At 37.9% G+C, this 17,405-nt stretch overlaps 1 protein-coding gene across 1 annotated transcript in view; it reads left to right on the top strand.

Annotated features, from left to right (window-relative positions):
• TARBP1 (TAR (HIV-1) RNA binding protein 1) overlaps nt 1-17,405 on the top strand; it is a 116,504-nt gene that overhangs the window by 48,391 nt on the left and 50,708 nt on the right. Inside the window, exons 9-14 of the mRNA XM_034766873.1 lie at nt 1,154-1,250; nt 3,484-3,573; nt 8,747-8,885; nt 10,790-10,886; nt 11,132-11,307; nt 13,760-13,857. Of these exons, the coding sequence (XP_034622764.1) occupies nt 1,154-1,250; nt 3,484-3,573; nt 8,747-8,885; nt 10,790-10,886; nt 11,132-11,307; nt 13,760-13,857 (697 nt within the window). The remainder of the gene's footprint in view (nt 1-1,153; nt 1,251-3,483; nt 3,574-8,746; nt 8,886-10,789; nt 10,887-11,131; nt 11,308-13,759; nt 13,858-17,405) is intronic.

The following is a 17,405-nucleotide window of genomic DNA, read 5'->3' on the forward strand; positions in this document are numbered from 1 at the left end:
ACATGGGTTTTAGTACATATGTTTTTGAAACATTACTCTCTGATCCATGCGGTCAGATCCGATGCGGCACTTGGTTCTACCGTACTGTCTTCAGTTCTGGACTGTTTCAAACCTCCCTCTTCCATCTAGGGATATTGCTTGGAAGTAATCTGAAGTGGCGCACCCATAGGGACACTACTCAAAGAAGAAGAGGTTACTCACTTTGTGCAGGAACTGCGGGTATTCAGGATGTGTGTCAAAATACAGATATTTTACATTTCAGTCATTTGTCAGCTCCTCTTCCTTGCTTGATCCTGGAACCTACTAACTGAGGTACACCAACCTTGTATAAAAAGAACTGGAAACAAACACAAAAAATGTAGTTTAGTGACGGTTAGAGTTGTGTCAGGACACACTCAACCAACTCAAAATCTGAAACACATGAAAATGAAAAACTAAGGGAAAAGTATCTGGCATTCACATTGCCTATAACACTTAATAATACACTCCATCAGTCTGTAAGGCTTTTGCTTTTGTCTCCAACAGATACTGAAAACCAATGCTCATCGCAACATAATCAACTTTGAATTCTAGCACAAAATCTTATCGATGACCTCAGCAATGTTAAGGGAGTAATTTCCCAAATGCATGGAATGTATGACAGGCAGATGTGCCAATCTGGTGATACAGGAGCATCTGAGATCACTGTTAAGGTTTTGTGATAGAGTGAGAATTTAATGAACTCTGGGTACATATTACTTTTCGATATCTGTTAGAGAGATGTAAGTGAATGAAAGCCTTCTGAATTGTTGGAGTGTTTTACCAACAGCGTTATAGGCAATGTGAATGTGACATGGAATAGAGGCCCTTACCTTTTCATTTCCAGGCTTTTCAGATTTTGAGTTGGTGGGTTTTGTCCTTATGCAACCTTAATTGTCACTGAACAAAAGTTTTTTGTGTTTATTTAGAATCATAACCCCACTTGTTTTCGATTGTATGCTCTTCAGGGGAGGAATTATATCATCTTGTATATTTAGAAAGTGCAGCGCACATTCTGAATGCTCCTGCACTCTTAATATATTGATCACTACAGTTAAAATATAGTTGGTAAATATGTATTTTAAGAGCTACTTAATCTGTTTATAATTTAAGGTGCATATTTATCCATTTGCAGAGATGTCCTGCAGTGCACTATGATCACACATCAAATTTTGTTGCGGGGAGCTGCTCAGTGTTTTCTTCTGCAAACAGCTATGCATTTGACAGATGTGGTAAGTTCTTTTTTTTTCTAGTGTAATGTTTTATTTTTCAGAGATGATAATGCAATATGTAAGTGCTGCCAAATAGAACTTGAGCAGCTGATTTTACTGAATTTGTAGTTTTGGCAATGTCCATTTTAAAAATGTGCTTGAGTGATGTAGGTCTGTATGCTAATACTAATAATTCTTTTAACTTTATTTTTCATATGAAACAACTTGATCCTTTTTTATTCAGCATTTCATTTGCAGTACTTTATTGATAATATTTGTATTATTGCAATGCCTAGAAACATGGATCCAAGATCCTGTTGTGCTAGGTGCCATATAAACACTTATTTAACAATTAAAAATTAATATTAAAGAGACTTTCAAAATGACATAAAAGATTTTAAAACAATATTTGTAATGTTAGCATGATGACTTTATAGTCAGGTTAAAATATCACTTTCATTTTAGAATCTTGAATATAAGTTGTCTAATTCTCAAATTATTTTATGGGACTGAAATTTTTCATGCTCGGTGTTGAATCAGAAGGAAATCCTTCCTCTCTTTCTCCTCTATAACATCACAAGAGTTTGTCTAGGCACTTTTAAGCTATAAAATGTGGTTCAAAAATTTTCAAATGATTTTGATGCTTTGGATAGCTCAGAAAACTTTCTTCTTAAACTTCAAACTTGACCTCAAACAAGGATCATGCTTTTATCTTGATTGATGTAATTCAATAGAATTCCTGGATAAAAACTATATATTTAACTGCAGTTAAGACTGAATACATATTAGTAATTTAAGGATAAAGTATTACAGCTATGTTGTAATTGTTATAAATAAATAAATAAAAAGGGCAATAGAAACCCAGGAAATCCAGAGTTAATGTTACACTTAAAAGAAATCCAAATGTAAGTAGAAACGGCTTCTCTCCACCTTAAAGACTCTGCTCCTGTTCCTTATCTACTCTTGTCTCTGATAGCATTAGCTTCCTGCCTCTTCCATCAAGTGATGCTAGTCCTGACTGCCTGTTGTTCACCCTCTGATAAATGTTTCTCTGCCTTTTTCATTTATACCAGCAATGTGTGTGTGTTCGCCTTGAACAAAGCCCTCTCCTCAGGCCTCATTTCTTTTGTGAAGCCTACAAGACATTGGCCATCTAACAGCGGATAGGCTGATGGTGTAATTGAGTTCAATTTATATGTTTTAATTTAAAAAAAAAGACCCTGATGTATATAATGTATATAAAACCTACATGATATAAATACATATTTTTGATTGTATCCCTCTTTCCCTCCATTCACGTGTGTCTTGCTTTCTTAGATTATAAACTCTTTGGGGTAGGGGATGTCTTCTTGCTAGGACAATGCATAGCACATGGTGAAGACTACTACTAATCAATAATACGAATACATTGTTGTTTGCTTATCACCTAACAGCTACGGTGGTAGGTTAATAATAATTTCCTGCAAAGTAGCAATTCCCAACCAGTGGTATTTGGAGAACTTACTATCATATAGTTGCTGGCTCTTTTTTTTTTTTTTAAATCTGCTAAATCTCTTTTAGAATAATCTAAAATTACTTTCTTTCCTAATGTATTTCCACATAAGCAATTGCTATAGTTGCCATAAGGATGTCATATGATCATCAGTGAGAATGGAGGTGTTTGTGACTGAATGAAAGGGGAGTGCACAGTACTCTTGCTTATGCCTGATAGCCACATGAAAGGTTCTCTTTTGTATTCTCCACCCCATTTTCTTTTGTCTGCTAATACAGCTGCTTACCTTTTCTCTTTGCTGTCTCAGATTTTGCTGTGGCTGACCATGAGCTGACCTGAGCAGGGCTTCCTGTGAAAAGGCAGAAACAGAAGAATTAGTCAGGGGCTTCTAAATATCTAAAATTAATATAACTAAGGTTGTCCATTTACACACCCTACCCCTCACTTAAAAAAAAAAAAAAAGCCATCAGTGAATACCTCGCTTCAAGCCATTCATTCGCCTTCAGTGTACATCTCTATATGGGTACATCAGACTGTAGGAAAATGAACTGTGTGTGTGTCCTGAAAAAAGGCAAAAATGAATATTTCTGGAAAATTTATATCCCTGTGGTAATAAATTGGGGGTGGGAGGGAAAAGATGATTTTCTTATTGAAACATTTGCCAGATGAAAGCAAACTCGTCTCAGTTTCACACTAAAATATTACGTGGGTATGTGAGTGTGTGTGTGTTGGGGACTAATGAACCTTAAATAATGTCTTTAGGAGAAAGTGTCACTTCCAGAGATTTCAAGTTTTCTCATGTCTCTTAGACCAGAGGAGTCTTTAAGCAGAGGGACTATACTATGGATGGAGGTGAGAATTGAAACTGCTGCTGGTTTTGTGTTAATCAAAATGTTCTGGAATAGACTGTTCTGATCTATTGGTATTAGTTATAGCTAATGTTTTAATTCTCTAATATATGCATGTGAAGTAATTTTCAGTCCCTTTTGCACTGGCACATCTGGCGCTTCTGGCACTGAGTGCTAGTTGATTTATGCTTTGTATCTGTACCTTGTAACATGTAACACTAAGGAGGGGATTAATTTTAACCCTCAACCTGCTATCCAGCAGATAATTAGTCAGAAGATGTTAATAGGTACCTCCATTGTGTGAGACGGTAAGGAAGAAGGGGAAGGTTGTTTTTTTTCTTTTCTCCTGCAGAGCACCTGAATTCTGCACAAGAGCAGCTTTCTCCTGAGGGCAGAGCTTCTGTTGCACTTCAAAGCAGCATAAGACCTGGAGCTGAGCTCGTACCGGATTTGTATGCCCTGCTTTGCCACAGCATTCTCCAGAGAGAGAACATGAGCTAATTTGTAACTTTTGTGTTTAGCCCTATCCTAGTGCTAATCAGAATCAGTTCTTTCATGCACACTTTTGGTGCCCAAATACTTGTTCTACAAAAGACTTCCAGGCATCCACAGTGCCAGCCTGCTTTCTTCCTTGCCATTCCCTTGGAAATTAAGGCAACAGTTTGGGGAGCCTGTACTGGTGTCTGTAATCTTTTCTATCAGAGATCTATGCTCACTGCATTAGATCAGTGGTAACTTCATGGAGAGAAAGTGAAGCAGGACTTCTTATGAGATATTCAGAGCCACGAGTTGGGCATTTCCCTCTGCTTTTATTAACGATACAAGATGGATGTAATATCCTTGGCTGAAGCTGCCCTTCAAGCAGTTATTCCTGTATTACATGTTTTTTCTTTTCTTCATTGTAGGTACTTTCCTCCCCCACTTTTCCCCCTACTACTTGCTGTTTTTCAGAAATTACAAAGTTAGCACCAGGGTGGATTTGATTTAAATCATGATTTAAATCACTAGTCAGGAAGACTCGATTTAATCATGGATTTCTACATAGAAGTGCATTCTTGTGGGTTGTTATAACCTTAATACATATTCTTCACAACTTAGAGGTAGATGTAGGTTTTGTTTTTAGAAGGTACACACTATACATTTTTAAAGTGATTTATTTTGAAAACTTTTCAGATGAGTTTTACATCAGAAAATGAATGATTGGTTATTTCATTTATCAAAGGTAATTGAAGCAGATATTTATGAAGTCATTGGGAGGTGAACTATCTCCAATTCAATAGGTTAATCATTAATATTTGGAGGATTTTCTTGCCAAGCAGTATTAGGAGGAGAACGTCACCAGACAGACACTTACATTGTTTTATTTAACTAAAACAACAACGTTATGTATTCTGGATTTTTTTCTTTAACAGCAAACATAATATTTTAACAAAACAAGCATATGAATTTTTGAATTTATTTAAACATTAAAGTTTTTTAAAATCAGGTTTGTTTTTGTTAAAATCATTTTTAACTAAAATAGTTACATGGAAATATTAAAAAAAAATTAAATAGATTGTGTCAGCCAGGTCAACATGAGAAACTTAAAATATTGGCTTCTGCAGGTAACTCAGGTCATCTTCACATTCATTTTCCTGTTTGTTCATAATCTGGAAAAGAAAAACAAGCTTTCCTGCTTTTTCAGGTCCCAAACAATTTCTCAATTTGGAATGAATTAGTCCAAAGGAAGAAAATTTACTTTCTACACTGGCAGAAGAAGCTACTGCTGTTAAAAGTGAGATTATCACTTCAACAGTCTCTGAATCAAGTGCTTAAGTGACTTCCACCAGTTCACTGGTGTGACTTTCTTTAAAACATCAGCAAACATGTATTTCTTGAATAATTCACCCTTAGCTCTGAAGTTTATTATAGTTGGCATTATGGAGGGATAATTGCTGGATGTCCATGTCATAGCCAACTCTTCTTCATCAGTTAAGGTTTGACCCTGCTACTGAGTATTGAGAATATTTGTAAGAAAATGAGCTGGAGATAGTGCTTGTCCCATTCATTTTTTAATACTTGTAATTTAACTCTGTCACTGCATATTTCTCTTTTTAAGAGCTCACTCTGTTCCTTCCGAATTTCAACAGCGTCAGCAATAAAACAGCTATTTCCCTGCATTTTGTTCAAGGCTACAGAAATAGGCTTCAGGGTACTCAGCATGTGTTCAACATTTCTCTTAAGCCCAATGTTGAGAACTTTGGCTGTGACAGTGTCATCTATTTTTTCACGCTTTTGTTCACAAACTCTCATCAGGTTAGGCCAGTTCTTGATATAGTGCTCAAAACAGTCCACTACTGAGTTCCATCACGTGTCTGGTGGGAGAATTAGCTTGGTTCCTCCCACATTTTTCAGAGCAGCTGCTGCAAAGTGGCTGTTACGGAAGTATTTTGCAGTTTCAACAACATTAGCCTTTATTTCTAGAACACTGAAGTCTTTGGCTAGGAGGTGCAGCAGATGAGCACTGCAACCGTATGTTATTAGCTTGGGACTCTCTTCTAAATAATTTCTTCTCATCTTGGATACATTTGCAGCATTGTCTGTGACCAAGCTGCGTAACAGACATTTACATTTTTTTTCACAGTTTGTTATAGCTTTTACTGCCACGTGTAAGTATTCTGCTGTGTGTGCATTTCCTGATTTTATTGATTGTTTCTGTAAGGAAGACATTCCCTTCTTCTGTTGTTACACAAGCACATACAACAGGATCATTGCGGACATTCCTCCACCCATCAAGACTCAGGTTAACAATTTCACCCTCTAGACCTTTTGCACACTATTCAATTTCTCTTTCATACATTTTATCCAGCAATTTTCCTGCGACATCTGCTCTGTTGCGTGGACTGTATTCTGGTCTTGATGACTGAACCATGTTAATGACGTGTGGGTTCTCAATCATACGGAAAGGGGAGTTTGTTGCATAAACAAACCGGGCAATTTTTTCATCAATTACCTCTTTTTGTAAACTGATGGTTATCACAAACTTATCTGTGGTTGTTTCTGGATGATGGAGATATTTTTTTCTTTTTGCTACAGGTGATATACTGTGGCTGTGTGACATACATGATGAAACTGAAACGCTATAATTGGCAGATAACAGATATAGAAAATGGTGGTGATATTGAAGGTGGATAGTCTTCAGAATCCTGTATGTTGAGGCTGGATTCTCCTAAACAAAATAAGTCAATGCAGTTATTTAATTATTATTACCATACTGCTCATTTAGTATTACTCATTGCATTCACTGACACTCCGTACTTCTTTAAAGGTGGAAATTGGAAAAGGAAGATCTGCCTATTTCAGCTATTTATTTTTTTAATCACAACTGCATTTAAAATGCTAGTACCATAGAGTAACCACTACATTTTTTTGCTCAAACATGAGAATTCAAGAATAGTCCAGAAGGAAGACAGGCAGGCCTTAAGAAAGAAGTATGAAATTAAAAGGTTTACCAACCTGAAAATCCTGCATGTTCAGACGTTCCTTTCATCATCTTCAGTGCAGCTTCCTCCTGAGAAGGAACACTTCTCGTGATATTGTTTCATTTGGGCAACCAGGCCCTGCATTTCTTTGTTGCACTGTTTGCATTTTGCATGCATGCCTGTCTTACCCACAGGTAGAGGAACTTCATTAAAATATTCCCAAATGGGGCCTCTTTTACAGCCTGCTGCCATTATAGTGAGAGAATGGTATGGTAGATCTCAAATCAATGAAGGCTACACTCAGAAAGACCTCCAGACTTCTGGAATATGCTGCTCAAACAGTTCCACTTTTGTTTCTACTGTCTGTCCCTCCCTACTCACATTTATCTCGAGACTTCTCCCTGTCCAGATTTATTCCGCCCCCAACAATCGTCTATTCGTTGAACTTTTTGAAACTTTGCACTTTTAGAGAGAGGTAAGGGATTGACTGTATACACAAATTTGCAGAAGGACAATAGAGTTGCGGTCTATTTCTCACCTCTATATATTATTTATGTATTTTAAAACATTTTTGCTGTTAACAAGCATGTTATCTCCGGAGACACAAATCCACAGTTTGAGAACTGCAAAACTAAGCATCTCTGATGCTCTCTTCTAGAGTGAGCACTGAGTCCCATTGGGTAAATAGAAAGATTAACCTAAATAATCTATACAGAAGCCCCTGGAACTCCGTAAGATTGGGTCCCTAATCCATGAACTATTGGAACTCTTTTTCAAAACTTTTCTTAAACATTACATGAATGTACTCAGACTCAGAATTAGAATTTATAATCCCTATTCCATAATGAGATATCTTTGAGCTATAATGTATCTTAATAGGTTTTTTCCTCAAAAAGCATTTTATCAAAAAAATCCGATTTAAATAAAAAAAATCAGATTTTTTTTTATGTATATTTTTTTTAAATCATTGATTTTTATCCACCCTTCTTAGTGGATATAGTATTTGTTTGCTGGAGCAATAAACTGTTTTGTCTTACCTTTAAATTTGCCTTCTCTTCAGAATGATTATCTGCTGTATGTGTCTTTCCTTTTTCATAGTTTTGGAAGTATTTTCTGAGGCAGTGGGTGTCTGGGAGCCTCTTAAAGGGCCAGTATTTGGGTGCCAAAAAATTGCATGAGAATTGCCTCTGATTTTCGTGTGTGTGGCAAAACCCAGCATTTACAAGAATAACAGAACTCCATTCCCAAAGAAGACAAATTTGCATGTAAGATTAATTTTTTGCTTTCCATTGTGAATTTTAACTCTCAAAATACACGTATATCACAACCTTTAAGGGGTACATTCAGCCACAGAATTAGAAATTTAAATGAAAAAACATGGAAGAAGTAATCTTTAGACTTCAGAACATTCTGGCTGAATAAGTAGATATAGCTGCATGCGATGGCACAGCAGGTTAATGAAGTAATGACTATGCTCAGCATCTGTTCTACTCTTGTTATGAGTATCAAAAGCTTAAACAAGCACAGGATTTTTTTTTTTTAAATACTGTAGGTTTCTTCCTTTTTCTACATATGTCTCAAAAGTGTATTAATACATACACCAACACACACACTTCGAGAGATTTTAAGTGTATTGAGTTGTGTCAGATTACTTGTTTTCTTCTGTATAACCTAAGTTGGCAGAAGTGTTTTAATAGTAACGTTTATTTCATTTAGCTTTGTGATTGGCTGTATACTCATGACAGATGCTTCAGAAAGTCCATAAACTGCCATGCTGAGCATCAAGAAAGAACTTCATTAAGTGTATATGTACATACTCTCGTGGAAGATTACCTTAAGGCACCTGCATCCAAAAGTAAGTTCAGTTAATCTTTATGAATTAATAGCTCCTAAATGCAAACACCAGAGTTAGTGATATAACAAGCTTAATGTCTTACAGTCAAATTTGTAAAATTAAAGATTTTTATACAATGTTAACCTTGTTACATTGCACAATCCTATGTAGTTCATGGTATTGTTTTGTTAATGCTTAATAAAAAAGTATTTGCATTTAAGAAAGGAAACAGGACTAGAAAATACAATATTGCAGAAAAAATTTAAACTTTTGGAATTTGCTGAATTGAATGCTTGATTTGCAACTTCAGTGTTGCATTAGCACTAGTAGTTTTGTGCATTTAATTTCCTTCTTTATTTTTTTCCCAGTCTCCGTTTAGGAAAGGAAAAAAATATGAATTTATTGAGGTTGCACAGTTTACAAAATCCATAGCATGCACTAACAGAATTTATAAATTACATACTCTGGACTTACATATTTGTGGATATACAAATGTGTTGTGTCGTACTTTTAGTTTGGAGCTAAACAGCTTTCTGCACATACTTGCAAGCAATTAGGATTTTTGAGATTAGTCTTCACCTTGTTCAGCAGATGAATTTGTAAATTCTTATAACACAAGAAGTATGCAGTTTAATAAATGCATGCAAATCATGAGCACAAAGCTAAATTCTGAACAGAATTTTCTACTTTTTGCCTCACAGCCACATTTCAAATATTCATAATTGTTTTTAAGAATTTTCTTTCAAACATCTATTTATGGAGCTTTGATTTTTATATAGCACTTATCACAGTAGTAGTATTACTAATTTAGCAAAGCACACAGTGCTTGAAGAAGTTTATAATACAAAGTGTGACATTTCAATAGTCAGTCATTTTTTAGTTATCCCTTTAGAGGATACCAAAAAATGGGGTCACGGTTTGATTTTGGTGAATATAATCAGAAAAGTTGTGGTATCAATAGAAAATTAGTTTTCCAAAAACTGTTTTTCTTATGATCAGAGATGTTGCAAGCTCTTTCTTTCATTTATCATTAATTAGGCTAAAATTGTTGCCAAATTCATTTGGAAATTCTGAAGGTTTACTCTTCCCTAAAAATTAGTTTGGCAGAACTTCCCTGCCTCCTGAAATGTGTGTTCAGCCATTACTTTGGAGTTACAGGTCAGCTAACTGAAAAAACAGCTTTTATAGAATAGATTCCTGTTATTTTACTTGAATTGCAGCTCAGTTTATAAGCAGCTTGATGAGCAAATTATGCCTTCAGGTATGGAACTACTTGTGCGTTGGAACACCAAAGCATGTCTCGCTTTCTGAATTCTCAGGGCTAAAAATCCAAAATTCTTTCTAAAATGACAGCTCTTAGACTGTTTTTTATAGCAAATAATTGGTGTAAATGTTTTGTGTCCATATAAGTGATCAATTGGGAGGAAAACTTCAGTTTAACTTCATGCTTTTTTCTCTTTTGACGGTGGGTTTCGTTCTGTATGAAACTTCTGGCTGGTAGAAACACAGGCTGGGATTTTCAAAGGAGTCTAAGTAGGTTGAATTTCAGGAGGATGACTCCCTTAAGCTCCTTTGAGAATCCCAGCCTCCCTTTAAAAAGTACTTTTAAAAAAAGTTTATCAGGATTTACTGATAAAGAACCTAACATGTAGCCTAAAATGTATTTTAACCAAAAGGCAGGTAGATGCCTTCTTATGTAGTAGGTAGAAGATGAAAATTAACCTGGTTTAATTTAAATGTATATACAAGAATGCAAAGTGTTCATTATTAATATTTATGCTGATATTTTGTACATTGAATTAATGAATCATTTATATATCACTGCCTGCTGTTAATAGGATTGGAAACCTACATTAGCAGTTAAAATTACTATTCTGAGATTTTTTAGAAAAATATCATGGAAAATTTAAATTCTCTTTAATCAGGAGAAAACTGCTTTATGCCTGACTGGTTTGAAGCTAAGCTTGTTGCTACAATGATTCTGCTGGCTGCAGATGTGGAGGAGATGAAGAATAAACAAAGGCAAGTAGGAATCTCGTCACATTTTTCTTTTGGGCCTGTTCCAAAGCCCACTGAAGCCAGTAGAAAGACTCCAGTTGACTTCAGTGGGCTTTGGATCATCCCGTAGTCAATTGCCTTAGAACTTGTCTTGTAAAATTTTCAAAAGTGCCTAAATGACTTTGGAGCCTAAGTCCTAGATTTTCAAGTGACTTAGACACTTAAGAAAAGTTCACAGAATATTTGTTTTTAATTTTTGTTTTGTGCAGCAAAAAAAGCAACGCTGAACGGGTTGAACTAAAGTCTTTCTTGCACCCTCTTCTGGATGTCTTGTTGAAACTTGGCACTAATGCTTACATACCAACACTGAAAACTGATAAAAGTCTACAGCTACTCTTGAAGCTATTACAGACCTGTTTGTTAAAACAGTCTAGTCCACAAGATGGTTAGTGATCTCTTCAGTATATTGCATCCTATATAATTTATAATCAAACTAAACTTGTGGATATTTACTACGATAAAGGGATATTGTCAAGTAATATCAGTTCATAAGTAATGTACATAAAAAAGTTTATAATCAAGGGCATGCCTTCCAAATCAGAATTTGGGCTCAAACCCCAGAAGGGCTTCTGCAGGAATCCCACCAGTGCTTGTGAGTTGAGGATGTAGAATGCTTCCAAGAAAGCACTTGGCATCCTTCAGGATTGGACCCACAGGTATTTAGAACCTGGATAACATGCACATATTATAAATAACTATGAGCCCATTCTTTGGGAATTGAGCCTGCAGAGTTCCTAGCAGTCCGAGGAATCTCCCAGGAGGCTGCTTTCATCTTACAGGATTGAACTTCAAACTTTTTTTCTCCTTTTAAATGCTTTTGTATCAAGACATGTAAGAAAAGAAAAGCCACATTTTAGGTATGACCTGCTGTGTTTTCATGCTTCTCTGCTGCAGAGTAAAGCCAAGTAATAAACTTAATTGCCAGAGCTATGAACTGAACAGGGAAATACAGTAAATGTACAAGTTGTCTTGCCATGTTTACCATTTAAAAAAAAGGGAGGAGGACACAATGTATGGAAAACTGATTTCAAACTTGTACAGTGATGTTACTAACAGTGGTGAATGCTTTGTTTAAAAAAAGTACAAAAATGTACTTGATGTTCCTTTCAAAATGTGGTTGTGGTCAGAAAGGTGACTGTATTATTGGCATTTTCTTACTCAACAGATCTGCGTTTATTGAGTCTGCAGACATTAGTGTTGAAACTAGCTGTGTGTAAAAATGAAATAGATCTATCTTTATGTGTCTATTGAGAGACATTGGGCCAGATTGCGACCTTACATCTATCCCAGAGTGTGGTGCAGCAAGGAAAGAGTTCCTTTCTCAGCTTCCTTCGTTTTTGTTCTAAGAGAGAAAGTATCTGCTACTGGCTATTGTAGTAGCAAATTCTTCTCCCTCTGTGCCAGTTCAGTTGTGCTAACTGGCATATTGTGGGAACAGAGCCAGTGGTTGTGTTCATTATCCATTCCCTGGTTACCTTTGCGGAGGTAAAGGAGGGCTAGTGTTAGTGGTGCCTGCTCTTGTCCCCATTGCATACACTGGTGTTCCAGGTAGCCCAACCGCTTACTTTCCTGCGTGGGTGCGTTGGGCAAGTGACAGTCTTGCCCATGGTGATCTTTTTTGATGTGCATGCTCATTCTGCAATTTGCATCCAACCATAAATGTGTAAACAAATATATTTTATATATAATGTACGTAACATAATTTTCCCATACAAGCATACTACTCCTCAGTGATGTATATGATCATAGCAGTTTTGGTTTAAATCAGAAAAGGTGTATTTTTTTTTTCACTTTCACTCAACTGTAAAAGCAGTTGAAGGGATTTTGCTCCAGTTTTAAGTTATGAAACTGTGAAAATTGAGTTTGAATGGAACCTGTTTTGCAGCCTTAACTTAAATTGTTGATTGAAGACCGAGAAACTTTTGTAGTAAAGGTCAAACAACCACACACACATAATTTGGGCATTAGAATACCATAATCATAGAATCATAGAATATCAGGGTTGGAAGGGACCTCAGGAGGTCATCTAGTCCAACCCCCTGCTCAAAGCAGGGCCAATCCCCAGACAGATTTTTGCCCCAGATCTCTAAATGGCCCCCTCAAGGATTGAGCTCACAACCCTTGGTTTAGCACGCCAATGCTCAAACCACTGAGCTGTCCCTCCCCCCATATATATAATATAATGTACTATAATAAAGTTTGAGAGTCGTTCTAATTAATTTAGGCCTTGATCCAGCAAAGCCTTTGAGTATGTGCTTTAACTTTAAGCACTTGAATAATCTCACTGACTTTGAGATCTCTCTGGTGTTTATTCAATCAAATTGATTTCTGATAAACATAGAAAGCAAACCAATGAATTACAGGTTTACCTGGCCATTAAATTGGACCTACCAGTTTGAGATTTGATCTGGAACTCTGAATGCCCTCCAGATTTATTAACACTAGAGAAGATTTCTTAACATCAAGTTTTTATAATTTTTTAAGCAGCAGAGCTTTGTGTGTGTCCTTTAAGATAGAATGCCTAAACCTAAAAAGACAATCATAAACATTTCTTGAAAACCCTGATATTCTGTGCACCATTTTATATCCCTCTAACCAATCAGATGCAGATCCCCTCAAAAAGAGAAGTAGAACACACTGAAATAATACAGTATACAATAAAATGAAGAGCAGTCATTTATACCGAATGATCAGAAGCTTAAGAGAACTGTAAATACTTATTCTTGTATAGCTTGACATTGTATGGTAACCTGATTTAGTCCACTTTGTATATCATGTATCTCTAACACAAAAAAGTACATTGTTTTAATAGTGCATTTGTTTTGTTTTCTGTATAGATGTGGTGTTAAGTTTTCTCTCTAATTCTGTTATGACTGCTGCAGAAAGTATACTGGACTTTGTCCTCAGAAGACTCACTACAAGTGAATTGAATACTGTAAGTATTTACTGTAGATACTTGAAAGACTCTGTGTCTGATTTCTTGTTTTTTTCAGTGCAGTTCTGATTGTTAATCTGTTATGCACAGAATTGGCAATGTTTTTACATGTTTCCAATGAAATATTTCAACACCCAGAAAATCATTTTGCATAGAAATACTTTAAACTCTTGTTATGGTTTTTGATAAAAGCCTGCTGAGACAGATATCTGAAGTTTCTTCCTGTAAAGGGAATTCAGCAAATATTCGGTTTACCTTAGCCAGTAAACTGACTTGAAATTTGACACAGTGGGAACAGTTCACTACATTAATTGTCACTGCTCTGGTTTAAAGAAATTCTACAGCAGAGGTACTGAACTGTGGGTTTTGAGAGACAGTTACTTGGCAATTTGTTTTTATAGTACTAGTCAAAATTTTATTTTTCCTCTCCCTCTTTACTGTATTCAGTTAATGGCTAGTTAAAATTTAAACAGTTTTTCATGTTGTGGTTTCACGGAGAGTCCTAAAATGAAACCCGAGAGGTGCTAGTTGTATTTGACTTCATAAAAAATAGCTAATAACTAGTTTACTCCTGGGGGAATTCTGCACTACTGCAGAATGCAGAATTCCCTATTTTGCCCACAGACTTTTTGGCTGCCGCTAAGGGCTGCTGGAGCGCCCAGCCTGGCAGGGCTGGAGGCTGCATGCTCTTTGATCCTCATTCTCCCAGGATGGGAGAGGCTTGGGAGACCCAGCCAGCTCTAGCAAAGGGTGAGGAAGAGCAGGTGGCCGCACTACACCATGTCCCCCAGCGGGACAGTATAGAAGCTGGGTGGAGTAAAGGCTCTGGCAGGGCTGGTGTCTGGACTGGGGGCTGCCCTTCGGCTGGGCTCTGGGGGGAAAGGAGGGGCTGGTTTCTGGGGGATACCCTGCGGCTGGGCTCTGTGTGTGTGTGTATGTGTGTGTGTGTGTGTGTTTGGGAGGTAGGGGGCTGGTGTCTAGGCTGGAGGGGTGCCCTGTGCAGCTGGGCTCTGTGCGGGGTGGGGGAGGGGACGGGCTGCTGTCTAGGCCAGCGGGTGCTCCGTGGCTTGGCTTTGGGGGGAAGTGGGTGTGTGTATCTGGGCCAGAGGGCAGGGGTGCCCCAAAGCTGGACTCTGGGGGCATGGGAGTGCAGATGTCTGGGCTCTGGGAGCCCCACACAGCCCCCTCAATCATCCTCCAACTGGAACTGGGTTGTTGTAGGGGTTTCTTTAACTCTCTATTCCTGGGGGATTCTTTTTTGCTGTTGTCTGTATTGCTGACATATTTGTTGACAGATATTTTCAAATAAATTACCAAAATTATTAAAAATTGAGTGATTATATTGTGTTATTTTGGCAACTAAAATATGCATAATTTTAAAATACTGTGCTCCAATTTTTTTATTTTTTGGCGCAGAATTCCCCCAGGAGTACTAGTTATATGTGTTGGACTTGCACAGAGAGCTTTACAAAAGAGCTTAAAAGACACACACACAAGGTGAAACTAGTAATAAATGGTTCATGGGAGAAAGAGTAGAATGAGACATGGTGATGAGAAAAAAGGTAGTCCTGAAGGATGTGGGTTTTCAGGAGAAGAGAGAGGGACTTGGCAGACAGAGGAGGGCTGTTCAAAGCATAGAAGGCAGTATAACAGAAAGTACAAAGGTAGAGGGTGAGGAAAGAGAGAAAGCAAAAAGATGAATGGGTTGGTAGAAGTGTGGGGAGTTGAGTGGCAATAGAAGTGTAGAAGGAAATGAGATCAAAGATTTAAAGGCCTTGAAGATGAGTACAAGGAGATGAACACTGTGGCAAGGGGAAGGTGATTTCAGCAGATGAAATTTGGATAGACTAAACGGGGAGAAGTGAGAAGATGAAAGACAGAAACAAGGTTACTGTAAAAAAGATAAGAGATAGGAGATCATGGGCAAGATTTTAACTGTAGTTAGTGGCTACTCAGAGGGTAAAGGGAAAAAGGTCCAGATTCACAATAGCATTTAGTGTCTAAGACCAGGTTCAATTCCCCATTTTGTGCCAGAGCAGGAGAAAGGATTTGAACAGGGGTTTCCAACACCTCTCAGAAAAGTGCTCTAACCCCTGAGCTCTGGGATAGTTTGATATGGGGCTCCCTCAGTCTGTCCTGTTGAAGCTGTTCCACTGTAGATAACTAACGAACGAGTCGTTGGACCCTGGGTCTCCCAACTCCCAGGAGGGTGCCTTAAGCATCAGACTACAGTCTTATTCTTTCTCTCTCTCTCTCTGGCCCAGTGACCCTTTCAGTATTTATCCTTTGTGGAACAGCCTCAACAGGAGAAATTGAGAAAGCCCCACATGAGAATATCCCATTGCTCAGTGGTTACTGCACTCATCTGAGCGGTGGGTAGCCCCAGTTCAAATGCTTTCTCCCCCTCTGTTCAGGGGGGAATTGAATCTGGGTCTCCCTCATCCCAGGTTAGTATTCTAATCAGTGGGCTAAAAGTTATAAGGTGGGTATCACCTCCGGCCATTTTGTGTGGAGTTAAGCACCTGCGTAGCTCATTCTCACAAGAAACACCTTTAGGCACTTATGCCACCTGACTCCATGAGAGGGATTCCCAGCTATAAATCGCTAGCAGTGATGGGGACTTCCCTGCAGCCTTGTCTCAGCACTTACCTCTCTGAGAGGAGTGGGACTTAGCACACATTCTTCTCATCGCTGTCTCCTATTGGCTAACTTAGACACTTCCTTGCCTCATTTGTTTGATTTTGTAAATCTCATTCTAAGTTGCCTATTTCCCCCCATTTGTTGTATAGGGAGCTAAGGTGCTTGACTCAGGCTTTGTGAATCGCAGTTTTGTCCCTGTGATTTTCTAGGTACCTAAAAGTGACACTCATGTCACAAAGCCCAAGTCCCTTTGTGAATCCAGGCTAAACTGGCCAGTGTAGACTCCAGAGAAGAAAGTTGTATGGGAAGGAGGAAGGGACAGGAAGTGACTAACAGGGAGGGAGGAGAAGTTCATAGCCACTTCTAACACTTGGGGGAGTGCAAAAAGATGGTCCTTGTAAGAGGAATGTAGGAACAGAGGTTGAGGCGTCAGAAAAGAGCTGTGTTTCATCAAGAGTGAAGAGGTGGAGTGTAGCAGGTAAATAGAGGTTATGGATCAGGGTGAGTTTTTCTGCAGTGGAGTGGGAGTTTTGAGAGGGAACATAATCAAAGAGGGAGCGTGGAGTATGGAAATAAAACTGATATGGAAAGAGTACAAGACAGGTTCATGATAGAGGATGGGATGAAGAGGGGACCTGGACTGAGACAAAGACTAAGTTTGAAATGAGAAGAGGATTTGTGAAAGTGAGAAAAGGAACATAAGAATGACCATACTGGGTCAGACCAGTGGTCCATCTAGCCCAGTATTCTTTCTCCGATAGTACCAAAGCTTATGGGGCAGTGTATAGAATAGAGCAGTTGGAGTTATCCGCCCCGATCCATCCCCTGCTGGCTTTTGGCAGTCAGAGGTTTAGGGTCACCCCAAGTCTGGGATTGCATCCATGACCATCTAGGCTCCTAGCCGTTGA

This window comes from Trachemys scripta, chromosome 3 (assembly GCF_013100865.1).
Source record: "Trachemys scripta elegans isolate TJP31775 chromosome 3, CAS_Tse_1.0, whole genome shotgun sequence".
Classification (NCBI taxonomy): domain Eukaryota; kingdom Metazoa; phylum Chordata; order Testudines; family Emydidae; genus Trachemys; species Trachemys scripta.